At 41.3% G+C, this 25,212-nt stretch overlaps 1 protein-coding gene across 1 annotated transcript in view; it reads right to left on the bottom strand.

Moving 5' to 3' along the window:
• Nucleotides 1–25,212, bottom strand: part of GADL1 (glutamate decarboxylase like 1) — a 159,203-nt gene that overhangs the window by 97,899 nt on the left and 36,092 nt on the right. Inside the window, exons 4-11 of the mRNA XM_081825500.1 lie at nt 24,184–24,274; nt 20,390–20,496; nt 19,565–19,680; nt 13,630–13,709; nt 13,453–13,507; nt 8,090–8,206; nt 3,698–3,762; nt 3,374–3,455 (exon numbers count right to left, since the gene is read on the bottom strand). Coding sequence (XP_081681626.1) covers nt 3,374–3,455; nt 3,698–3,762; nt 8,090–8,206; nt 13,453–13,507; nt 13,630–13,709; nt 19,565–19,680; nt 20,390–20,496; nt 24,184–24,274 — 713 coding nt within the window. The remainder of the gene's footprint in view (nt 1–3,373; nt 3,456–3,697; nt 3,763–8,089; nt 8,207–13,452; nt 13,508–13,629; nt 13,710–19,564; nt 19,681–20,389; nt 20,497–24,183; nt 24,275–25,212) is intronic.

The following is a 25,212-nucleotide window of genomic DNA, read 5'->3' as shown; positions in this document are numbered from 1 at the left end:
CTGCCTTGTCTCGTGTCAGTCTTAGCATTATTCTCTGTGCTTCAGCTACAATGGACTTTTTTCAGTTTCTAAAATCAAAAGGATCTTCCTGGGGCACCTGGGTGTCTGAGTCAATGAAGCATCTGACTTCGGCTCAGGTCATCATCTCAGGGTCCTGGGATTGAACCCCGCGTTGGGCTCTGCACTCATCGGACAGTCTGCTTGTCCCTCTGCCCCTCCCCACCCCCGCTCAGTTGCTCTCTCTCTCTCAAATAAATAAAATCTTTAAAAAAAAATTAAAACAAAACGAAAAGGACCTTCCTTTCTTAAAAACTGTGTATGTTCTGTTTCTTCCACCCAAAACATCCCAGGTCCCCCTGCTATATATTCTCTGAGTACCACACTCTGTTCTGTATCAGATAGGAGTGCATTTGGCTGCAAGAGACAGATTACCCAATGGAAGTGGTTTCAGCAATAATGACATTTAATGACCCCTAACAAAATGTTTGCAAGTATCACTTCCAGGATTCATGAAACATTTCAAAATCATTATTCAAGACCACAACTTGTCCCCTTTCTGCTCTGCCATTCTGTGCACGTTCACCTTTTGATTTAGGGGCATCATCTTATGGTTGCTAGGTGGCTATCAGAGCTCCATGTATCATGCTCTGAATCAACAGCATTCAAGATAGAAGTAAGGGAAAGAATGCTCTCCTCTTATGTGTATCACCCCTAGCTGCAAGGAAAACCTTTCTCAAGAGCCTCCTCAAATTTCCTCTATAACGTACTGACCACAACTGTCATAGGGTGGTTCCCAGTGTGAGGGAGCCTGGTTAGATGGGTATCAGGAGGGAGAAAGGAAGGAGGTTGGAATGGCTATAGAATACATGATCAACAGCATCTAACACATTCCTCGGACCACTTATCAAAATAATAAAGAATTAAATAGGAACATTTTGTTCATTGTCTCCTCTGCAAGATTATGAGCTCTTTGACTACACGGAATGTTTCTGTTTCATAAGCCCAGAATTAGCACAGCACCTGGCCTACACAGGAAGTCAGTTAGTGTTGCTTGACTGATGAATGAATGAGTATGAAAGAGAACAGAGGCAGAAAATAGGTACAAAAGAGATAGAAGATTGCCAATGCAAAACTTCTTAAGCTGATTGTCATATCTCATCTCTCATGGTTCAGCTCTCCATTCCAGTTAATTTAAAAATAATCTTTTATTTTAAAAAAATGGTGAAAGTGTTCAATCCTTTGCACAATGCACGCAATTTTCCTAACTTCTTAATTCCTGCCATGTGAGTCGACATGGGTGTTGTTTTTATGGAGATCTGGGAATGAATTCTTTAAAAATATAAAATAAAATTATCAGCCCTGTAATAGAGTTAGATGATCTAGAAAATTTTGAATTGCCTCAAGTACATAAATGCAAATCAATTCTTGGCTAAATCACTCAAATATCATTTGACAAGAAAAACGTATAAAAGCTAGAACATTATTTAAAAGAGTAGTCATAAAATTTGGGGTCTGAATTTTCTACTTCTGAGAGCATCACACCAACAGATAAGGATGTCATTCAGATCAGCTGACTGAGAAGGCAGATGTAGAACGCTTGGCACATAAGGGATGCTTGACATATTTTTGTTCTTATATCTAGAGCAAGGGAAAACCTGGGTTTATTCCTAACTCTGTCATGTCCTAAATATGTAAGTACGGGTAACCTGAGGATGTTCCTTGGTTCACAATGATACAGTAATCTTAAACTACCTTTCCATTATAAAGTGAAGTCATAACTTAAGGAGTTAAATGCAAAAAAGTGAAATGGAATTGTATATAGCCAACAATAGCCAACCTCATAAAATATTAGGGAATCAATTCATATTTATGAAAGTGTCTCTATCTCTAAGTGCAGAATCTGTTCATAGTTTCTGATGGATCCTGAAGGGGAGGAAGAAATTTTTTTTGTCCTAGGTTCCTCTAGCTGGACTAAGAATTAAATTTACATGAAGACAGATTAACAGGGAAAAAAAAAAAAGTTTTATGATGTGCACATGGAGGCCAAATAATGAGATTGAGACTCAAACAAAGGACCACAGCTGTTTTTATACATTTCAGACAGTGAGACAATAAATTTGTGACGAATGGACAGGATAAAGAAAACAGATGTTTGGGAGTTTTAATTAGTAAGGAATTCTAAGCAGAATTTGGGCTGAGGTAGTGGATTAGTAAAAACGTAACAGGTTTGTTTCTACAGCTTTCTTGGCTTTAAAGTTCCCGTCTCTGGTGGTAAGATGTCTTCTTACTTCTTACTGCAGGGAGGGTACCTTTCATAAGGGAGATTTGTTTCTTGCTTTCAGGAAGACACAGGGGGCCCCAGTGTCCTTGCACTGGCTAATTCCCAAGTACCTTCCATTCAAAATAATCAATATGCCATTGGGGTACAGTTTGGGAGGCCTGCCCTTGGCCCCTACCGTATTCTGTTTGGACATCTCAAAACACAAAGGGCTCTGACATACAAATGTCACAATTCATTTTTAAAGAGAGTTGTAAATATCTGCACATGCAAGACTAGGTTTTAATTTTAAATATGGCTTTCATTTGAAATAAAATTCCTTAAAAAGAGAAATGACTTTAGCATTGGCAAAGGGAGTCCCCTAAGAAAAAAATGTAAACAGATGGCTGAGAAAGATCACCCACATGCTGCACACATATCTTGAAGAGGCATTTCTAAGAATGAAGTGGCACTTCCCAGCCTGGGCCACTTCCCACAAGAATCCTTATTTTACCCAGAAAAAAAACATGGGGTTTATACCTGTGGCCAGGAGAAACTCAGCAACTCCTTCCCACTTGCCCCACCATGATCCAGACATGTTTCCAAACTCCCTGCAACGTTCCCAAAGAAGCTAATAAATCCGTGTTTGGTGATCAGCCCTGAACTAACATCTTCCTGTATAAATGCGCTGTTAAGCCCTAGCTAAGCATATTAGGCATTCAATTTAATGTATGACACACATCTGTTCCACTTTCTCAGCAAGCAGAAGTTTCAAGATAACTTAAATCCCAGACTTAATCAAGGAGAACAAAATCTTGGCAATGTTTAAAACTGAGGTTTAAAATATAATCCAAATGAGGGCAAGAGAGACCATTTTGCTATAACTAATGAGATTATATAATACCGAATTCTAATCCACAGAATCACCTGAGCAGAAACACTAGATTTTTTTTTTTATCTGAGTCTGTTTATTTTTCCTTTCCATGCCACCAACATTTACCAAAGACCTTCATCTATATCGGTCCCAAAGCACCAAAATGTAAGCAAAAATGAGCCTCTGCAAACACAGAAGTTTAACCCCTTTCGAAGCCCAAAGGCCAGAAGAGGAAAACTCACAGATTTGTCTTTTACCAGGAGAGCGCAGCACTGAATTCCAGCCATCAGCATCTTGTGGGGGTTCCAGGCCACGGAGTCAGCTCTGTTATGTAAAAGAAAAAGGATAAGGGTGTGCTTCTACCGGAGGAAAGAATACTTTCATTAGCAGCACAAGTATTCAAGTTCTCAACAGGATTGCTGGCTTGAGTCCTCTGGGGTAGCTTGGAGTTTTCAAGGAAAACAGTTACTTTGTCTCTGTGTTTTCACCGTGTCGCTTAAGTGTGCAAGATCCAGAGAGGTTCCCTTGCCTAAATAAGAGGTGCTGGGCCCCCAAACAACATTTACCTGTGGATGCCCTGCAGAAGTTTGCGGTACTTCCTCGACACCAAAGCTGAGCCACCCCAAGAAGCCTGTTGAGATATTTACATAATCACAACAATGTTATTTCAATGTTATTTGTCGGCCAGTCCACTGACATAGAAAACTCTGAGTGACAACCTTGATGTGCCTTAGTCCATACTTTGTTTTAAGCAGATGTTAAGCAATGTACACACCAAACATTTTTGCTCACTGGCTCTCACTCAGGCAAGGAGAGCCTCATCACAATAGATGGCCTCCCGTGACCCTTAGGATTTAAATTCACACATCGTAAAGAAATTGGTATATCAACCTGTTGGCTTGTGTGTGGACAAGAAAGTGATTTAAAAGACACAGTCCATGCCTTCTCTAATCTAGAATCTAAAAGAGACAATCTCCTTTGTTCTTACCTTTCAGTATCATTACTGAAGCATAGCTGCTATGCAATGTTATATATTAGTTTCAAGTGTACGACATAGTAATTTGACACTTCTATACATCACTGCGTGCTCACCAAGATAAGTGTAGTCACCATCTGTCACCATACATCGCTATTACAATATTATTGACTATTTTCCTTATGCTGTACTTTCCATCTCTGTGATTTCTTTATTTTATAACAGGAATTTTGTGCCTCTTCATCCCCTTCACTTATTTCACTCACCCCCCAACCCACCTGTGTGGCAACCGCCAGTTTGTTCTCCGTATTGAAGAGTAAAATAGACAATATCCTTGGCAACGCTGGCTGGCGTTCTCCCAGACACGATGTATAAATGTTGATAGTGAGGCATGGGCTGAGGGCTGACCTTCGGAATAATAAATGCGGCTCGTGCTTGACAGGGTGGATGGAGGGATACACAGGAACTCATGGCCAACGAGGAAGGGCCTAGGTGAAGCCTATTAATTAGATCTTTTCAGCCAAACAGCTTTCAGAAGGTTTTGCCAATCAAAAATCTAAGAGTGAGAGAAAGGAAGCCCGGGACTTTGGGAAGATGTACGCTGGAGACTTATACATTATGAACAAAGGACAAGATGGCTGAAAATAGGAAATGGAAGGAAGCCCCACAGTCAGGAAGTCTGGAGGGAATAGAGGGGGATCAACGTGGCTAATAAGGAAGTCAGGCTGGTCCTTGCAATTGAACAGATTTCTAAGTTTTAATCTGTAGGGCGAGGAAGGGTGATAGCTGTGAGGAAATTTGAGGGGACCAGCTTGGGCTCTGTTGAATGCCTCCATGGTTATCGAAACCACACAACGTTGCCTTGGGAATGGAGTCATTATTACCTCAAACTTTTAGTGGAAAAATTAAGGTTCAGAGGTGGGAGGTGACTTGTCCGAGGTCTCACAGGCATTAAGTATTAGATTTGGGAGCCAAAGCCCGTTCCTGCTTCAGGATAACATCATAGCTTAGGTCCCCATGGTAGAATACAGCGTGGGGAGCTGAAGGTGATGGAAGGAGGTGAGCTCAGGAGCCTCGCACACCACACTCACACACCTTCGCTTCTCCTGCACCACCTTCTGCCTCCTCTTCTTCCCCCCAAAAATAAACAAATGCTCCCAATCCTAGTGCATGGAAGTTTTAAAATCACATCAACTCTTTCGAGGCATTAGCTCCCCGGTTTAGAGGGGCTTGGCAGGGTCAGGAACAGCTCCTCCACAGACTTAGTCCTCGAAAGAGCTGACAGGAGAAGAACCACAGCCCCGAGGGCAGTGCCCTACTTATATTTGCTTCACTTTCTGAATTCCTAACCCTCAAACTTGCAAAAACAGCAAACCAATTACCTAATTGTTGAAGAAGCGAGGTTTTTCACCTCAGGGAGGGCCGTCATTTAGGGAGCTAGGCCTACCTGTTGGGCACCACACTTACCATGTTACTTAACATTTTTCTCTTTAATTCATTAGTTAAGAAATTAATAGTAAGACCAATCCACACAGGGAAGTGGAGGCAAGGGTGGAATTGAGATCTGGCAGCTTCTAAAGCCCCTGACTTTAAATACAGTGTTTCCTACCTCCCCTGGGACTTGCAACGAAGAGTGGGTGGGACACGTCAGGACGCTCTGCTGGGAGCGCCAGGTTTCCCAGCAGCCACAGCCTCTGCCTCAGAGAAGAGCCAGACCAGCCAGAACTTTCTAGTCTGAGGCAGAGGCTGAAGTAACATTTGCCCTCCTGGAGAAAGAGAAAGCTAAAGTTTTCCTCATGCTGTTGTGTAAAGAAGCATTGTAATTAACCAAACATAAGACACTATCCAATGTAAGAGTCACCATTTTTTATGTACCACAAAGAAAGAAAAAAAAAAATGACATCAGCATACCAACTTCAGCTCCGTTAAAATGTAAACAAAATCAGTGCATCTTAGAATGAATAAAATATGTTACATATGCAGGGCAACTTGATTTTATGAAACACCCAGGAGGATGAGCAACCATAATTACAGTTAAAAAAATAAATAAATAAAGTAGATGCCAGTTTTAATATTTTAAAGGATTTTTAAAATATTTTCTAGAAAATTTCAAACAGGCCAAGGTAACTACTGCAATTTTGTTGATTTTTATCTTTAAGGTTAATAAACTATACATGGTGTATGAAGTTTCTTCAAGATAAGCTACATGCTCCTTTATCAAATTTTATCAACAGATTCAATGTTATTACAATAACAATATAATGTAATATTACCTTATATCCAGCCTGTCATATTAAAGCATGAGTGAATATTGTCTCAATGTGAGAGTTAATTTCTTTACCAGGTCAGATAAACTGTTGTCCAATTCTGTCTAATACTACTAGATGCCTACTATGTGCAAATCGAATAATTTGTGTGGCTTAAACATATCCTCATAAAAGTGTTTCCTTCAAAAATCCCACCTTCAGGTTTGTTTTAAAAAATCTAGGGAGGTTTTCATTCATACTTCTAAGTCACAATTCTCTCTGAGCCTCTCTCAAGTCTCTTAATCTCACTCCCAATTTAGAAACTGCTGTACTTGCAATGCTTTGCATAAACTATATAATCCATATTTGATGTTTCTTTTATGAGAATGGAATTTTTAAGTACAGCTGCTGATAGATTTGATTTTTCCCCCTTATCTCCACAGTCACAAAGTAGTCACTTCATATCATCTTTTAGGACATAATGTATTATTATGCTCCGAAGTCTATAAAAATCCATAAGATAAAAGTTGAAATGTGAACAGATACAAATGCTACAATCCCATTTAAAGTCACAAATAATCCACCTGAAGGATGGCCACTGGCACACCAATAGAGCCCGGAACTCGAGTGAGCTTTATATCATGGCTGCTTTTACCGAGCATTAGCATATGCTTAATGAAAGCCTTGAGCTGCTGAAAAATCCTCTCTGTAATGAAGACACTTTACTTTGAAAGCCTAAGATCATACAAACTATAAAAGTATGTGTAGGTATATACCCCAAATGCTGTTACCTTCCGTTCAAAAAGTCAAAAAGAGCATTCTTTCTTTTCTGCCAACTAGGCTATGAATCACTCACTTACCAGAAGAAAGTTCCCTACAGTGTCATCAGCAAGTTCAAAACCGTCCCTTCTACTGGATTGAATCAAACTAATTAACTCCTAGTTTTACAAAAAAAAAAAAAAAAGAAGAAGAAGAAGAAAAAAGAAAACCCAAAAAGCTCAACAAGCATTCATAACTGTCTGAATTCAGATTTTTAACCCTGGATGAGTAGAATTTAAAGAGTTACCTTTAATTAAGAAAAAAATTTATTATGAACAACCCCAGGACTTACAAAATTAGTTAGAAAAAAAAAAGCCAATTCTTTAAGTCAGAAAATTATGAAGAATGTAAGTTATCCCAATCCCTCTCAAATAATTATCTATGATGGATCCAGATAAAACCTGCTTTAATGATAGCATGCAATTATTAATGCAGCTGTTTGCATTTGCCGGCTGATTGGAATCATGTAATCGCAGAGCTACAAGATACTTTACAGACCACATCAGCCTCTTCCCTCTTTATAAATGAAACCAAAGCCCAAACAGCTAAGGTTGCAATGAAGAAGAGGCCGATTGGAGCCCAAAGTCAAAGTCTCTTGATTTTGTAGTTCAATGTGTCCCTCATCCCGTGCTGCCTCAGTGACAGCAGATGCAAGGGACCAAAGAGAATGGTTCGTGGGAGAAGAGGAAATAAAATGGAATCTGGAAAACAAAACCAAAATTTACATCAAGCCTTGGCATCTTCTTCTCTATTACCTTATGGAAAAAAGCAGATTTATTTCCCTTAATTAGAAATACACACTTAAATAAAAGTAGCTGGGGACCTCACGTCTAGTTTCTGAGAACACAAAAGATTTCCCACCAAAGCTGCAAACAGACTAGAAAGTTAACCCGATGCGCACATACAAATGCACTTACGTCCACATGAAGCCAGAGGCCATGCCTCTCACAGATGTCTGCTATTTCATCCAGAGGATCAAAGGCTCCCAACACAGTTGTACCAGACGTGGCACAGACGAGAAACGGAGCTGCTCCCTGTGAGGAGGACCCACACACAAGAACCGTCACCATCACCAAGTCTGTCCTGTAGTAGGTTGGTAAACATAATGTTTATGCAGCCAAAAATTTATCTGGTTCCTTTGGAGGTAACCATTCAGACACAGTGTTTTTCAGCTTCTCTACAATATGGTCCCTTGTCCTTTCCAAGAGGTCAAGGAAACCAAGACAATGCTATGACAACAAGAGTCTTTTTTCCCAACTCCACATGCACCTTTAACTGTTTTTACTCTCATTTTCTTTCTGAAGTGTTTTCTGTTCTTTAGATTTCCCACATACAAAGTGAGTAACCTCCACTGCAATTGTAAAATGGCCTTCTGTGTGATTCCTACCTCCTTTTGGGGGTGATTCACTGGGTCCCAAATGCCAGTATTGTTACACCTCCACAGAATAAAAACAAAGATGACTGGAAAATAAACAGCTCGAGGTGCAAACCACAGAGGTCTGCCTGCCTGTCTCCTTATCAAGTAAGTGCAGTTGCAAAACAAAGAGAGTGATCAGGTACAAATTGGCAACAAACGGGGATAGTGTAACCTCATTGGGATACACTTTCCAAAATGGGTGCCCCAACAGAGAAATCCATTAGAATGTTCTAGAAAAGAGAACCTGCATCACTCCTACCATGACTCTGCCTCTTCATACAGCTGATGGCTGCACCTTATAGAGTGAAGAGGTGCCGGAGGGCAACAGAGGTGGGCGGGGAGAAGGGAGACTGTGGGAACACACACAGAGATGGATGGTAATTCCGGCCAAGCTAGCCAAGCACCCTGGCCCCATAAGGAACTTTATAGCAGCCAGGTAGAGAGAGGTGCATGAGGTTGTTTCCTCACAGATTTGCCCCAGCATGTCAGCAAAGATGTACTGCTCACTGTGGAAGTGCCCTGGAGGGACAATTTGCAGACAAAGGTAGGGGTGGGGGAAGGGATGAGAACCCTAAGACTAGAGCATTTGAGGACTAAGGGACAAGAGCGTTCCCTGCCTATAAAAGTCATTTTACCTCCATTTAGGATGGAGTCATTTTGTTCTCTCGGTTTTATCTTAAAGCTCAGTTGTTCTTGCAATATATTTTTATGTCCCATTTAATGTCAGGAGTTATTCCTTTTGAATCAGACTCCTTCCAATTTAGCTGACCTTTGACAGAAAGAAGTTATTTCTCAATAGAAAGTGGAGCAGAGCAATGACACTTGGGCCACATCTTTAAATCGAGATGCAAAGGAAACAAAGCGATGGTACCCAATGAATCCATTTGCCATCTGGGGAGACGGTTGTGACACATGGAATCCAGTCCACAGGAAACTGTTAGAGCAGGGCCAGTGGGTGATGGAGCCCCTGGGGAACCACCACCTTTGGGAATTCTTCCCTGTGCTCAACTACCCACAGATTACGTCTTTATCATGTCAGTGACCAAAATAAAATGAGACCAGATTTACATCAATCATTAAAAGGAAGAGAAAAAGTAATTTCCTAAAAACACGGAAGGTGTCTTTAATGTTTGGAGTAAACTATGTGACACCCTGGCAGTTGTGAGAAAATACTTTTGCAAGTTATTACAGCCTATTAATGAGTTTTCCTCACCTTTTTAACAATCGAGCTATAAATATCAGGCCCCAGAATCAAACTTTTGCAACCTGGATTTAACCTTCCAACTTTCCTTTTTTTTTTCCTTTCTCATATCTCCTGCTATTAATGAGAAAATTCAGTGGAAACAGTATTGATTGTGTGCTGCTGATGAACTGTATTCCCTAAGGAAGTTTGTCATGTGAAACAATCATACACAAAAATACTTTCAAATATTCAGCAGTTATACGAGTCTGATCTTTTCATGAGAACTTTAGAACCTCTGATGCTCTGTGGTTTTCACCATCTTTGGAATGGCGTCAAGTAAAGGTCAACAGATTTTTAATGGATTGTGGTGGGCCAGGGAAATGAATCCCAGCAGGAAAAAAAAAATTGATGTACTATCCCCACACCTGTAACAATACGAGCTCAAAGCTTGACACAAAAGAGCTAGGTCTAAAGCTATTAAAAAAATAAATAAATAAACTATTCACCAGATATTATCTCAGAATGGATACAAGGTTTGTCCTTGGTGAATCCAGGCTCAAGTTTTAACTAACTTGAAAGAAAACTGAGGAGACATACCAACTCTCACTCCATGGCCCTACTTTTAAATGCGCCTAAAGCAATTTTCACTTTTTCAAAACTCCTCTTTTCAAGTTCTCAACTTTAGGATATGTCAGTTTCATGTAATTTCATTGCCAAAACAAACAAAAATTTGTACAATGAAAATAACAATGACTGCCGTGGAATAAAACCCACCAAATATGCTAGATTATCCCTAATGATTCTAAAAAAGAAAAACCATTTTGGCTATCTTTAGGAGATGCGAAGCAACTAACTCACTATTCTGAAACCTGGTACACAAGGGGGAAGAATCAATCATTTATCCTGCCCTGGTTGTGCAAACGGTTTCCTTAGGGAAACCAAATAAGAATGAGGGAAGGTTTTCCTTCCTGGTAGTAAGCCTACTAAATGAAGGAGGAACGAGAGAACAAGTAGGAACATCACCTAATGAAATAATGGGTCTAGACAATGATCATCAATGGCAGCAAAAATCATGAGGTGAGAGGCTGATGCGGAGCTCTGTAATAGATGGACTCATAATATAAGAACCCACCGATCAATGTTAGCAAGAAAAGAGACAGGAGATGCGTCCTGATTGAAGGACAAAATGCCACCTGTGAAGCCTTCCTGGTAAAATTTCCAATCTGAATCCCACTGAGTCTCAAGATCCCACTGACTAATTACAGGAAATATAAAGAACAGATAGGTTGTACAAGGGAGGGAGCACTTAGATTCTCAAATTCTTGACATAATCTACAAGATCCACAAAACTCTTGTGGAAAACTCTACAGGACAAAGGACTTGGTTTCTTCAACAGATCAATTGCAGGGAGAGAAAAAAGGAGGAGGGAGAAGCTACAGATTAGAAAAGATTTGTGTGATGAATCAACCAAATGCAACATATGGACCTTGAATCCTTATTCAAACAAGCCAGCTATTAAAAAAATGCAAGAGGAAAAATTTTAATATAGAATAAAATTTGATGATACTAAGAATTTATTTCTTGTAATGGTGTGTGTGTGGTTTTTTCTTTTAATAAAGAGAGAGTACATACCTTTTTACAGATATACTGAACTATTTATAGATCAAATGGTATGATGTGTGAGATTTGCTTCAAACTAATCTAGTGGTGGTGGGAGGGGATGGGGTACAGAGAGAACAGAGCAGAAGCAGAACAGGGCAGAAGCTCACAGTTGTTGAAGTTGCATGATGGGTATATAGAGACTCGTTAGATTAGTTTTTATATATTTGAAATTTTCCATAATGAAAAGCTTACAATTCAAGAAGGAAAGAAAGAGAGAAAAAGAGAGGGGGGAGAGAGGAAGGAAGGAATCATATGAACCACACAGAAATCACAGTCAATATTTCCACACACCCCCCACCCCACCAAGAAGCATTAATGACATAAACAAAGTTCTCTTTGATAGGAACTTCTGTAGAAGATAAAACTAGAAAAAAAAAGATAAAATTAGAACACAATATCCATGGTTCACAGCAGAACAAACAGGTTGTAATATAGAATTTTACCCAAGAGTGAATGAAATCTGATAATCTGTCTCACCAGACAGGTTTCAAGTCCTCTTGTTATTGGAATATTAAAAAAGAGAGAGAGAGAGATAAATATGGATCTAAGGACACACAACTGAAGCCAGTACACCTGAATTTTTAAGTACAGGGGCGCCTGGGTGGCTCAGTCATTAAGCGTCTGCCTTCGACTCAGGTCATGATCTCAGGGTCCTGGGATCGAGCCCCACATCGGGCTCTCTGCTCCGCGGGAAGCCTGCTTCTCCCTCTCCCACTCCCCCTGCTTGTGTTCCCTCTCTCTCTCTGTGTCTCTCTCTGTCAAATAAATAAATAAAATCTTTTTTTAAAAAAAAGAATTTTTAAGTACAGAATTTCAAACCAAATACAGTGAACTAGCATGCTCTGGTGACAAGGTGATTTTTATGAAAAAATTAAAAATATAAAGAGTAAAATAACAGAAATGTATTAAAACAAAAAGTAAAAATAAAAGAGCCTATCTTTCTTACAGTGTGGAATCCTCTAAGGAGAGATATACCTGGGGCGCCCGGGTGGCTCAGTCAATAAGCATCTGCCTTCCTCTCAGGTCATGATCCCAGGGTCCTGGAATCGAGCCCCATGTCAGGCTCTGTGCTCAGTGGAGAGCATGCTTCTCCCTCTGCCCCTCCCCCTGCTTACACTCTTCTCTCTCTCTCTCTCATTGTCTCTCTCAAATAAATAAATAAAATCTTTAAACAAAACAAAACAAAACAAGACAGAGAGAGATACTTCTATCCCAGCTCAAAACAAGGCTTTTCAGTTGTCAGCAGTTTCGCACCCGACTCTGTTGCTACCTACTGGACACTTGTGGGGGAACAGTCCTGAAGCTCCAAAGCAGTGAGAGCTGTGGTGGGATGGGAGGAAGCAGTGAAGCAGGTGCACCTAATCCAGCGGGCTTTTGGTCCAAGAAGCAAGATGGCTGCCACTAAGGCAATGGAACACCTCAAAGGTGTCAGGGGCCAGCCTTGGCTGGAGTATAGCAGGTGAGTAGGGCAAGGCCTGGCCATCCCAGCAATGGCCATGCCAACTTTAATATATTGTGGCAGCTAAGGAAGAGCAGACATTCTGCCAGAGCTGACATACTAGACACAGACCCAAGACAGGGGGATGGTTCCTGTGATGGGCTTTGGGTGGAAGCAACCTGGAGCACAGACTGATCAAGAAATCGAAATCATTCTGAAGGCAACCCAGAGACAATTGGCCTGGCCTCCAGAACTTCAGCCCGTAGTTAGGTAGGAGAGTGGATGCAGGGGCCCTGCTGGAGAGGCTGGGCTCATCTTTTCAGGCTAATTCTAGGCAAGAATCGGGAATATGGTGATGTCAGCGTTTTAATAGGCTCCAGCCACCTGGGAATGAGAACATCTGAGAAACTGCACAGAACATGGAGAGCCAAGCACCTGGAAACAGAACATCTGTAAATGAGTTTTCCTATTTTAATTCTAACAAGCTCTCTTCTCTCTCCCACATACAGAAACGATTCTGGCTGTTTGCATTCCCTCCCTCATACCCAGACGCGTGCCTACGTTTTCTTCCCCCTCTCACCTCTTTGCTGGCTTGCCAGATTTGCCTCTCCAGCTCCGCAGGTATCATCTTACCTCTAGGAGACACAGATTTGAGGCACTCAGGTATGTTTAGTCATGAACAAACATTGGTACTGCTTTTTAAAAAGCATGAATTCCCCCCTCCGCCCACCAGGCTTCCGGATCCTGTCCCCATTACCTTCCATCTGTTTCCACAAAGCAAACATTCTCTGTCCCAATCCCTAGAAAGGAGGCTGCTTTCTTCATAGAGTAATGACACTAAATTAAAAGGGGCAAGGGGGAAAAGGAAAACATGAATACATAGCATGAAAAAAAACCACTGCTTATTATCTGAAGTCATAAGGCTGAGCCCAATCTTTGGAACGTTATTGTATAAAAGAAAAAGAAAGTAGTAATTCAAACGAGCTCCTTAATATAGCGGTTGAAAACACTGACTTTGGTTGGGATCAGAGAAACCAGGATATAGTTTCAAGTTTTCCCAGTTACAGCTATGGAATCTTGAGAAAATAATGTACGCTCTCCAAGCCTCAATTTGCTAATTTCAGGTGGGTGTGTCAGTGCCTAATTCATCTGCTTTTCATAGAACTCAATGGGTTAGTATATGTAAAAGGCTTAGCATAGAGCCTGGTCTAGGGAACAAACTTGGTCACTGGAAGCTGTTGTTTTCCCCTGACATTGAGAGAAGTTTCTCTTGATGCTACTAATAATACTCAACATTAATGGAAACAGAATCCAGTCCACTGCTGACTCAAACCCTCTGAGTAGGGAGTGAGACTCTGTTTCAAAAATTGCAATCGCAAACCACAGAAGAATTTAATTATTTTCAAAAGCAAACAATGGGTTATAAATGCTGATCCAGCACTTGACCAATCTCATTTAATACTGAATGTAAGATTGAAATTAGACACAGAGGAATGTGGCTAAAATCCTAATAACGAAAGTAATAAAAATTTATGGACACCTTACTTTATGCAGCCCTGGCATGAATAGGAGGCTAATAGGAGGCTCTAGAATTAGGTCTGGTCTAGTTCTTACTGGAAATGGTAGTATATGCCTTAGATTGTTGGGCCTTTTCTTCCCTACTACATAAAGCCTATAAAATAATTAGCATTCAAACATTGGAGATGTCACTCTTTATACATTAGTGTGGACAGGTGGTCAATTAATTCCTTCTCGTGCCAGAAAAATGAAGGTGCTAAAGGACATTATTGTACCAAAAACCCTTAGTAATTTAATTTGTAGGTATGAATACATTAAAAGAGTAGTCATGCCTTCACACTTAACTTGATATAGTCCCTCAAATGTGGTAATTTTTTTCTTCTTTTGTCAAGAAAGTTTTATTGGAAGCTCTTTTTTTTTTCAACTCTATCAAAATAAATGCAGAAGTAACATCACCAGGAAAAATGAAACCATCCTACATAATTAATTTCCAGGTATCAAATAGGACACGGCCAAATGCCTGTAGGATGCACTCACTTCCAGTTGTTAGAAGAACATGTGCATATTGAAGAGTAAGAATGTACATGAAAATGTAATTAATTCTCTACTTGCTACATCAGCCCACCCTAGCTAGGTGACATAGCCAAGGTGAATTCTTTCTCACCAGAGACTTGGACTCTAGCAACCAACTATTGATCTCATGGTGATAAAGAGTAGCCTATTCCACTGGCATTTGCCAATAAGGAAAATCACATTGCTTTGCCCTAAAAAACAGCAGAGTGTCCCCAACCAATGGGTCTGCTGAATTAAAAAACTGGTATGCTGATGAAGAGTAACTTTGGTGGGGCTATATTTGGCTACCCCAGGGCAAAGTAGAATCCAATGTCAATCTCAAATGGATAGAGACAGATAAAAAAAAAAAATGTCTGCAAAACTGAAGTCTAAACATCTAAAGGCATCAGAGGAGGAAAAGAGCCCTGGAAGAGACAAAAAAAGAAAAAGAAAAGAAAGAAAGAAGGCAATGCTTCAGATGTGCTGAGTAGTTGCAAGGAAAGGAAAAACCTAGAAGGCCGGAGTTCAGAAGTAGCTGCTGCCTTTAGAAACAAATGGTATTTGCTCCCCTCTCTGGCAAAAGATAAGTCAGTCATTCGTTCTAAGACCCAGTCTCCCCTCCAGGTTTCATTCGTCTATGGAAGACACAAAAATCTCAGTGGGCATTTATTCCTATAACGATGAAACAGCAAGTGCCCCTATGAAAGATAGAAGTGCACTGACATTTTCCTTTCCGGTTCCTGCAAGGATTTTTTCTTTGACCTTGGGTTTCCCAAGGAACTGCAGCTTTCCCCCTCGAGTAGATTGTGTGCTGGGCACTTGGACTCCTTCTAGGGCTGACTAGTCTGGTGCTCAAATGAGCTCCAGGTGGTGGGGAAACCGGGGTCTGCGAATGTCCTCTGTTGGGGAATGAAGAAAAGGAACGTAGTACAGGGACCTTTCCAAGAGCACACAGCTCGCTCAATTCCCAAAGCAGAGTCAGAATTCAGATGGGCTACTCTATGCTCCGCCTGACGTCCTAAGAAGCACCTGCTCGCTGAGGGAGAATGCCTGCACTAACATCCAAACTCCAGTCAGACTCGCCTAGACAGAAGGGCCACGAAGAGGGTGAGTGAATGAGGTATGTGAGGAGGCATGACCTTGAGAAGTGTACCCTGGTCTCTCTCGCCCCATCCCAGCCTCCATCCTGCTAGAGAGGAACAAGGCCGCCTGCTGGCTGGCCCGGGAGGTCAGGGTTTCTCTTCTTCCCTCACTTTTTAGTAGCAGACAATGATCATTACTTTATGCTGATTCCCAAAAGGACTTGAATTATAAACCTACGATTTCTTTAAATTCAAGGAATTTATATCTAACTGCTAATCAAGCCACAAATTTATTACTTTTCTCCAAAAGTCCCTTCTCTTTGGTTCCTATTCAGCCTGGGGAGGCTACTGTGGATACATGGACAGTGCAGGGGGCTCTATCATGATGTTCCAAGTCTCCATGGACAGTGAAATTATAATCAAAACCTCAAATATGCAAATACACCTCCAGTGGTGAGTGCATATACTCTGCATTTGATGGTATAAGTCGGGGATGGAGTGGTTACCCTGGAGGCCACACAAAACAGGAAAAAGAAGACCACCCAATAAACGGTACTGGAAAATAACCACAGGGCCTTGGCCAACACCTAAAAGCAAACAAGATTTGCAAAAAGCAAAAAGCCTAACATAGGGTTTAAGACCATTGAGGAAACACAACCGTCTTTAATTCTTTTTTTTTTAACCGATGAATTGATTTGTTGTAGTAAGTGGTGAAGGTGATTGCCAAAATATGAATTAAAATCATGCAACTATTATGACCTCAGTCTCTTTGGCAGAGCAGGGAAAGGAATGAGCAACAAGGTAGAGTCTGGATGAATGGGGTAAAAATCTGTATTTGGAGCTATCATGTGTTTGAAGCTATGGAGTTTTTCTGTGGCATTCACACTGATATGAGCTGAATGCTTGTGTCCCCTCAAAATTCATGTGTTTAATTCCTAACGCCCAATGTGGTAGGATTAGGTTGGGATGAGGTCAAGAGGGTGAGACTCTCATGGGATTACTGCCCTCATCCGGAGAGAAGACAGAGACCTCTCCCTCTGTCCCCTAGCACGAGCCCAGGAAAGGCCATGTGAGCACACTGTGGTCCCCAAACCAGGAACCAGGCTCTCATCAGATAACCAAATCTACCACCACCTTGAACTTGGACTTCCCAGCCTCCAGCACGGTGAGGAATAAATGTCAGTTTTTTACACCAGCTGGTCTATGATATTTTGTTACAGCAACCCAAGTAAACTAAGATGTATATTTAGTTCTTGGTTTTCTGGCTCCATCTTCTGCTGCCATGTTAGCCGGGGCATATATTTGACCTCTTTTTGCATATATATCTCCACTGGAGATTAAAAAAAATAATACTAGTTCTGTTTTCCCAACTGCATGAGGTTTCAATTTCTTTTCACTCCCAATCTGCCAGCTACACCTATGTCCCTGATCTCTCCCAGGCATAATCTTTATTCTAGGCTTCCATAGAATTCCTTCCCCCTTTCCAGAGCAATTATTCCAGAAGAGACCTCAGGTACATTTTAAGCCAATGAATGAAGAAGGCAAAAGTAAAAGCACTGAGCTGAAAGCAGGGGCCCTGCTGAATCAGCTTTCTCAGGCATGGGAGCAACAATTCAAAAGAAGAGACTTTGCATTTTGGATATGCTGGCTTCCTCCAACTGAAATGCCAAAGTTTGGAACCCAGAAAGGGAAACTCAACTCCATAATAATCCCAAAGTACCAAGTGTTTTCCCCAGATGTCTCCATTCCCAAACATTCCTCGCTTGCTCTAGAAAAGCTTTCACAAAGAAGGGCTGAGTTAAGATTAGAAGATTTCTTCCAGACGCCTCCCCACACTCAGCACCCACTTTGCACTTGGCACTGAACTAACCAGAGCAAAGGTCAGCCAGGGCAGGTGTAAAACATGGGCGGGGGGCAAGTTTTCTTCCACTGCCCACCTCTTCGACCACAGTTTACCCCTTGGCAATAATAAAGGAAATCATGCTCGTAAAAGAAAATGACAGATACAGGAAAGGCCAGCTGGAAATAACAGAGAACGTTTAGAGTTTGCTCGCCTCATGTGTTTCACAGGAGACCTTGGATTATCAGAGAAGGTACGGAAGCTAAACTCTTCCTGCCAGGGATGGGGGCAGGAAGCAGTGGTGGGATAGACAGAGGCACCCACTGGAATGGCACAAGAAGAGGAAAGGAAAAAAATAATCTCTTTCAGATGAGACTGTACTTCAGCTGTGCTATCCATTCTACCCACATTATGACAGCTAGGTAATTCTCCTCCTCCTAAGAAAACTAGCTAACGTTTTTGTGTATCTATAATGTGCCAGATGCTACTTTCCATGCATTAGCTCATTCAGTCTCTGCAACAACCCACTTAGCCATGACTACTGAGCTCATGTGGCTCCTGGGTGGTTAGGATGGCCCCAAATGGTTCCCTTCTCCCTGTGTCCATGTCCTTTGCCAGGGGACTTTGCAGCAAGTCCACCTACAAGATGGAGTCTGTTTTCCCAATTCTTGGATCTGAGCTCATCGACATCACTTGCTTCACTGAGAAAATGAGGTGGAAATGACAATGTACCAGCTCTGAGCCTAGACTCGAGAGGCCTGGTGGGTGTCGATGTTGTTTTTCCCCTGGACCCCCGCCATGACTACACACCTGGACTAGCCTGCTGGAGGATGAGAGATGCATGGAGCAGAGAGACCTCACTGGAGTCATCCTGGTCAGGCCCACTCCTACCTCAGCCATTGGGCAGCCAACCCCCAGATACATAAGGGAGCCCCACCAAGAGCAGCAGAAGAGTCCCAGCTATCCCAAGACTTGTAAAGCAATGATATCTAGCTCTAGTTCTACACCACTGGGCTTTGGGGTAATTTGTTAGAGACAACAGCTAGCTGATACTTATTTTAACAAATTAGGAAACTGAGGCACAGAGGAATTAATCAACCTACCCAAGGTCACTCAGATAGTAGTGGCGACAAGAACTGAATGCAGGCAGCCTAGCTCAAAGCCAATGTACTTACCCACAGTCAGACCTCCCTACTTTGGTGAGGAGTAAAAGGCCATAGGGGATTGTGGCAACATGCAATGTGGGGAGTGGGGGGGTGGGTGTGTGATGTTCACCATTTCGGAATATCTCCCTTTCCTCTTGAAAAGCCTTTGTGTTACACATTTGAAGCAATCAGTTTTACAAGGCAATGTGAGGCTTCTGACAGAGCTGAGCGATCATCTAAGTTCTAATAAATAAGGCACTCAAAGAAGAGATTCACAGGAAGAGATAGCAGTTTCAAATTGAATGTTCTCTTTTCTCAGAGAAAAATGCTATAGACTATAAATTTTAAATAAAGGTGATGTACAAAATTGAGTGGCCAGGGGTTACAATATCAAACCCATCAGAATTTCCTTTGGAATGAAATATGACATTATACTTAGGCATATTAGTCACACACGCTTAGGATAAAAGCATATCAGAAGTCCCAAACAAACAAGCCCCCTTAAATAATGCTTTCTCTGAAAATCTGTATCTGATATAAAAAATAATTTTTTACCTCTGCAGATGTGAAAAGGATTAATCTTGGCAACCCAGACAGCCCCTTTTCCTTAATATCAGGACAATATTTGTATCTAGCTAAATTCATTGCATACATATTGGACACTGAACCACCTGCAAAAAACAAAATTGAAATGGCATCTTTATAGCATGAAATCATAGCTCCCTAAGTGCCAACCACAGGGGAAGACATCAACGGCTATGGCCATTCTAGTCTAACGAAGGATCCCCCCAAGAGTCATCCGAGCAGCGTGCCCCACCCATGACTCTCACCCACTTCCTAACCCCCAATTACAGCAATTTCCAATCTCAGCAAAGACTGAAGTTTTGGTCTCTTCTCTCATTCCAGAGTTTTTCCAAACTAAAAGTTTCAATCTACGGACAAGGGCCAGCACCCAAGTCTTCATAGTTAATGGTATTCTGTCTGTCACCTGACCAATAAGATGAGGATACAAGCTCATCTCTGGTCCCGAGAAAGGGCTGTAGGACAAACAACATGTGATTCAGAAACCTTCTCAAGTAGAATGGATTGAAAAATTTATAGCCCTTCCAAATTCCCAGCAGCAGATAATTTCATTTGTAAGATACAAATCCTAAATTGTAGACATCTCCTTGGTTTAACGTTTATGTCAGTTGTTTAGCATTTATGCAAAATGTTGCCACTCTGGAGAAAGGAATGAGCTAGATTCTCAACAAGTAGAATTATTGCTAACCAACTTTTTGGAATTTGTAAATCTTCAAGGAGCTGTTCTTCATATAACACATAAATAAATGTTTAGGTGTTTGCAGTGGAAGGGAGATGGCAATAACTAGCTGTACTTACCTGGGTTAAATATTCCATCCCCTTCTTTCCAGCCAATAAATTCAATCATTTTCTTCAGAACCGCTTCTTCCACTAACAGAAACACTGGGGACACCTCATACGTATAACTAGATAGATATAAAAAACACTTCACTTCTATGACTAGAGTTACACATAGAGCTTTATTCAACCAAGTGGCTATGGAAGTGCAGGTAGAGTCTTTGGAAATTTATCCAATTGGAAATAGAGAAATGTGCAGTCGGTGAGAGTGCTAGTCATGGTTTGATAGATGACAATAGGTGGGGGCCTTAGGGATACGCAAGCTACTTCAGCAGTCGTAATTTACAGGAACCCTTCAGGTCCACTGGGAGCGATAAAGGAAGTGCATCTAGATTCTTTGTATTAGCCATGAGCCGTGGCCATTTCATTCTTTGGATGCTGCTTTGGATGCTGGTTAAAGAAAAACCATTGTCAGGTGCCTGGGTGGCTCAACCAGTTGAGCAACTGCCTTCGGATTGGGTCATGATCTCGGGGTCCTGGGATCGAGGCCCACATTGGGCTCCTTGCTCAGTGGGGGGTCTGCTTCTCCCTCTCCCTCTGCCCCTCCCCCCAGTTTGTACTTGATCTCTCTCTCTCTTTCTCTCAAATAAATAAATTCTTTAAAAAAGAAAGAAAGAAAGAAAAACCACTGTCATGGTAACCAGGTTTTATTAGGTTCCTATCATGAGTACCCTAACAGTCAGCTCTGGCTATTCTACAGGGAAACTACTCACCCTGAACTAGGGTTTTCTCCACTACATTCCTATGCTGGCCCAAATGGGAAGTGCTCTGTGGGGCCTCTCTTATCATGTGATTTTATTGCAAAGCACTGCCCAAATCCCCTGTCCTTGAAGGTTTTGTTGCTCCAGGCTGGACCGTTGTTGTGGGAGAACACGAAGTTAGCCCCTTTTCGAACGAACTGCCTCAGCTTCAGGGAGCTACCTTTCCCAAGGTCACAGCCAGGTGTAAAGGCCTGGCCATATGGGCCCAACTCCAGACCACTCTCAAGGGCCACTATAGCTCCAGAGATCTCCAGGGAGTCAGCCGAGGTTACCATTGAGGCCCCATGACGGCTTGACTTCTGGCTCTGCCCACTCCTGTTGCCTTACCCTCCCATCACCCATGTGGATCCCAAGGGCATTCCTTAATAAACACCTTGCTCACTAAACTCCATCTAGAGCAGTTTCCCAGGGAACCCCACCTGGGAGGGTTACCATGCCTTGTTTCATAATATTTGAGTCTCTTCTTTCTCTAGGTAACTTGAGGGTGACTAAATTATCTATAATCTCCTCTAACAATTAAGCCATTACATTAAAGTGTATCTGAATAAACTTGTACTCCAAATATATAAGCCATGCAGACACACCTAGATTTGCACTCACAGAATTGAATGTGAATATTTTAACACCCAGAAGGGAAAACTTTGGAAATGAGGCAAAACAAAAACACAAAATGAAATGAAACAACAACAACAAAAAAACAGAACACCTATTATGTGTCACCTCCCTACCTCCCTACGTGCCAAGCACTCTACAGACATCATGTTAATTTTCAAACAATCCAGGTTCTACTTTCAACCATGCTAGGAAGCCAGTTCACACATATCAGAAGTGTGGGAAAAAGTCTATGTGTTTATGTGCACCTGCAAATATAAGTGAAATAATTGTTCACTTAAAAAAAAATAATATGAAGCCTGCCTTTGAAAGCTGGCTCAACTGTAAACCTGGGGACAGGCATGGAGTTGGAGGAGAGGACGATATGGGATGCTCTCATGGCTTGCTCACATTTTGAGTGGATTGTTCAGCTTAGCAACAACTTAATACTTTGCAAACCGCTCCATGTTTCAGTGAAAAGAACCCAGACGAGAAGTTAGAAAACCCAGGACATAGAAGGAAAGGTTCAGAGAGTTGGGTAATTTTACTGTCTCTTCCGGCCCATCTACCACTTACCTCTTCTACTCACTATAAACTGGTATCATCTCACATTACCCCACCAAGCCTTCTCTAACTGAAGTCACCAATGACATCTGTGTTGCCAATTCAAGGGACAATTTTTAGTCTCTGTCTTAGTTAAACACTCAATAGTATTATGATTCTAGACACACTCTGCTCCATGGTTTCCATGCCTTCCTGGTTGAGTTTCTCCTTTTCCTCTGTCTCTCCATTGTAGGCTGGTCTTCTTCCTCCTAACCATGAGATTATTAGATGTCCTCAAGGCCCAGTCCTATGCTTCTGTCCTCACTCTATATTCTGTCTTGCAGACACTGCTTCTCCATCCCCTGGTTTGTTTTTGTTCAAAGTGTCTTCATCCTGTTCATCAAAATCATTTGTTTGGCTTTGAAAATATATCAGTGCTTGGGACACAGCCATAGAAATTCAGACTTAATTGGTCTGGGTTGGGACCCAGGCCTCAATATATTTTTTGGAAATGTCCCAGGTTGATTCTGATGAACAGGAAGAGTTGAGATTCACTGACTTTAGGAATCTCATCCACACATACTTTTCAATTACACATCATTCCCCAGTAACTCCTAAATTGATAACTTTCATAGAGATATCGGAATTCCAGGCCTGTATATCTCTCAGCTTGGCTGATAACATACTCTTGAATAGCTCAGAGTCACTGCAAACTCAAATTCTTGCAATTGAAAATTAAATTATTGCTCTTGCCTTTTTCATCACATCCCTGAAAACTGGTCCCCTCTTCCTATGCTTCTTATATCAATGAATGACATGACCATCAACACAGCTAAAAAAGCCAGAAACCCAAGGATCACTGTATAAACCTCCTTCTTGTCCTCATTCCCAAGGTTCGATATATTATCCAGATCTTTCTGTTTTATCCTCTAAACAATTTTTCTCTCTCTCTTTTCTTACCACTTCTGTCTAAGTTCAAGCTACTGCCATCTCTCACCTAAGATAATGCCCTCCTGATTGGTCCCCTCCAATTCACTCTCCATATTTCAAGTGATCTTTTCAATAAGCAAATGGCATCTAATGATTTAGAAACCTTTAAAGGCTTTCCTTTGTACTTAGAATAACTCATAAACATGGCCCACTGGGTCTTGCATATCTGGTTCCTAACCATTTCTCCAATCATATCCTCCATTATGCTCCCCATCGCTTTCTGAGCGACACCTTCACTGACCTTTCAGTTCATAAGGTACGCCATTCTGCCTCCTGCCACAGGGCGTTTGTGCATGCTGTTCTCTCTGTTTGAAACTCGTCTCTTCTCTTTTCACCTAGTAAACCCTTACTCATTCTTCAGCTCTTAGTTGTCATTTCCTCAGAGAAGACTTTCCTGAGCTCCCAACTAGGAAAAATTGTCCCACTTATATTTATAGCATCATCTACCTCTTCATATGCAAATTAAAATTTTACATTAATTTGTGTAGATAATTTTGATGAATTTGCATGGAGTATCTCCATCTCACTAGACTTTTTGCTTCATGAAGGCCAAGTCAAAGTTTGCTTCTATTCAAAGTATCTCTCCGGCACTTAGCAGAGACATGGCTTTTCATGCAGGAATGGATGACAAGTTGCTTAATCAATTTTCTCATCTGTTAAGTGGAGATAACCATGCCTGCATTAACCATCTTACAGTACCACTATCAAATCAAATAACTCTTTAAAATACTGCTAAGTGTCATTCCATTATTTATGATGACACTGTACAAATGAAACCATGAAATAGAAATTCAAGAAAAAAAACTTCGTCTACTTAAAAAACATCTCTAATGCATGCTCTATGTAAGAGTCCAGTAAAATGGTACTTACACACTTGGGTTTAATGCTTCTGTCATAAATCGGGCCACCAAGGAATAATAATCAAGTCCAGCATACAACTGGTTGAAAAATCTTGGATGGTCTGTAAATTTAAGCAGAGCATTCATCTACACAGCAATAAAAACAAAAAAGACTCTCCATACAGCGGTAACATAAATCAATCTTTCAGACAGTGAACGCAGCCAGATACAAAAGAGTATACACTGCATGAATCTACTTACATAACACTCAATATGAGGCAAAGATGACCTATGGAGACTGAGGTTAGAATTCTGAGTACCTTTGGGAAGTTGATATTGATTAGGAGGGGGCTTGAGGAAGGCTCTGGAGTGGCGGGAAGGGTCAACATCTTGATCTGGGTGATGGTTATGCACAGTTATGTGTGAATTCACTGAGCACTTGAGATCCGTCCACTCTACTGACTGTAAACTATGCCTCAGTTTTAAAAAGAATTCAAAATCTAATCATGTGCAAGGGGAACAAATTTTGAAGACCCACCTCATAACCCTGTCTCCTAAACAATATGTTTCTAAGCAACACTTGGGCACTCTCTTAAAAACTCTGGTTTATCTACTCCCCTTTTTCTACACCCCAGCTCCAAACCAGAACCCTTGAGAACTGGATTACTCAAACTATTTGTGCAGGTATCAAAGCCTGCTACCTTTATCTTCAGAAGATAATCCCCATCTTCCCTATCTTTAAACGCATTTCACTCACCAACAGAGTTCACTTCGGGCTACCAGCAGTGAGTGGCCTTTTCATTTTTCAGATTGCACCATTTTTCATAGTGCAACTGACATTATGTAGATGGGAGTAAGATGTGACTCATCATGTGGCTTACATAAACTTTCTAATTCAACTTACTTCAAAGGCAGTAGCCTTTAAGACTCAACTTCAGTTCCAACTTTCTATTTTTTTTCCCCTCTATAAAAGGTCTCATAAAGGTTCTTGGCTTTCCACAGTGTGAATATTCACACCAAACACTAGGCTAACTGACTTGACATTCTCAATCATAGGAAG

Source organism: Leptonychotes weddellii, chromosome 1, assembly GCF_054177405.1.
Source record: "Leptonychotes weddellii isolate Sample4059 chromosome 1, ASM5417740v2, whole genome shotgun sequence".
Taxonomy (NCBI): Eukaryota; Metazoa; Chordata; class Mammalia; order Carnivora; family Phocidae; genus Leptonychotes; species Leptonychotes weddellii.
This window is presented reverse-complemented; position numbering and strand designations above follow the sequence as displayed.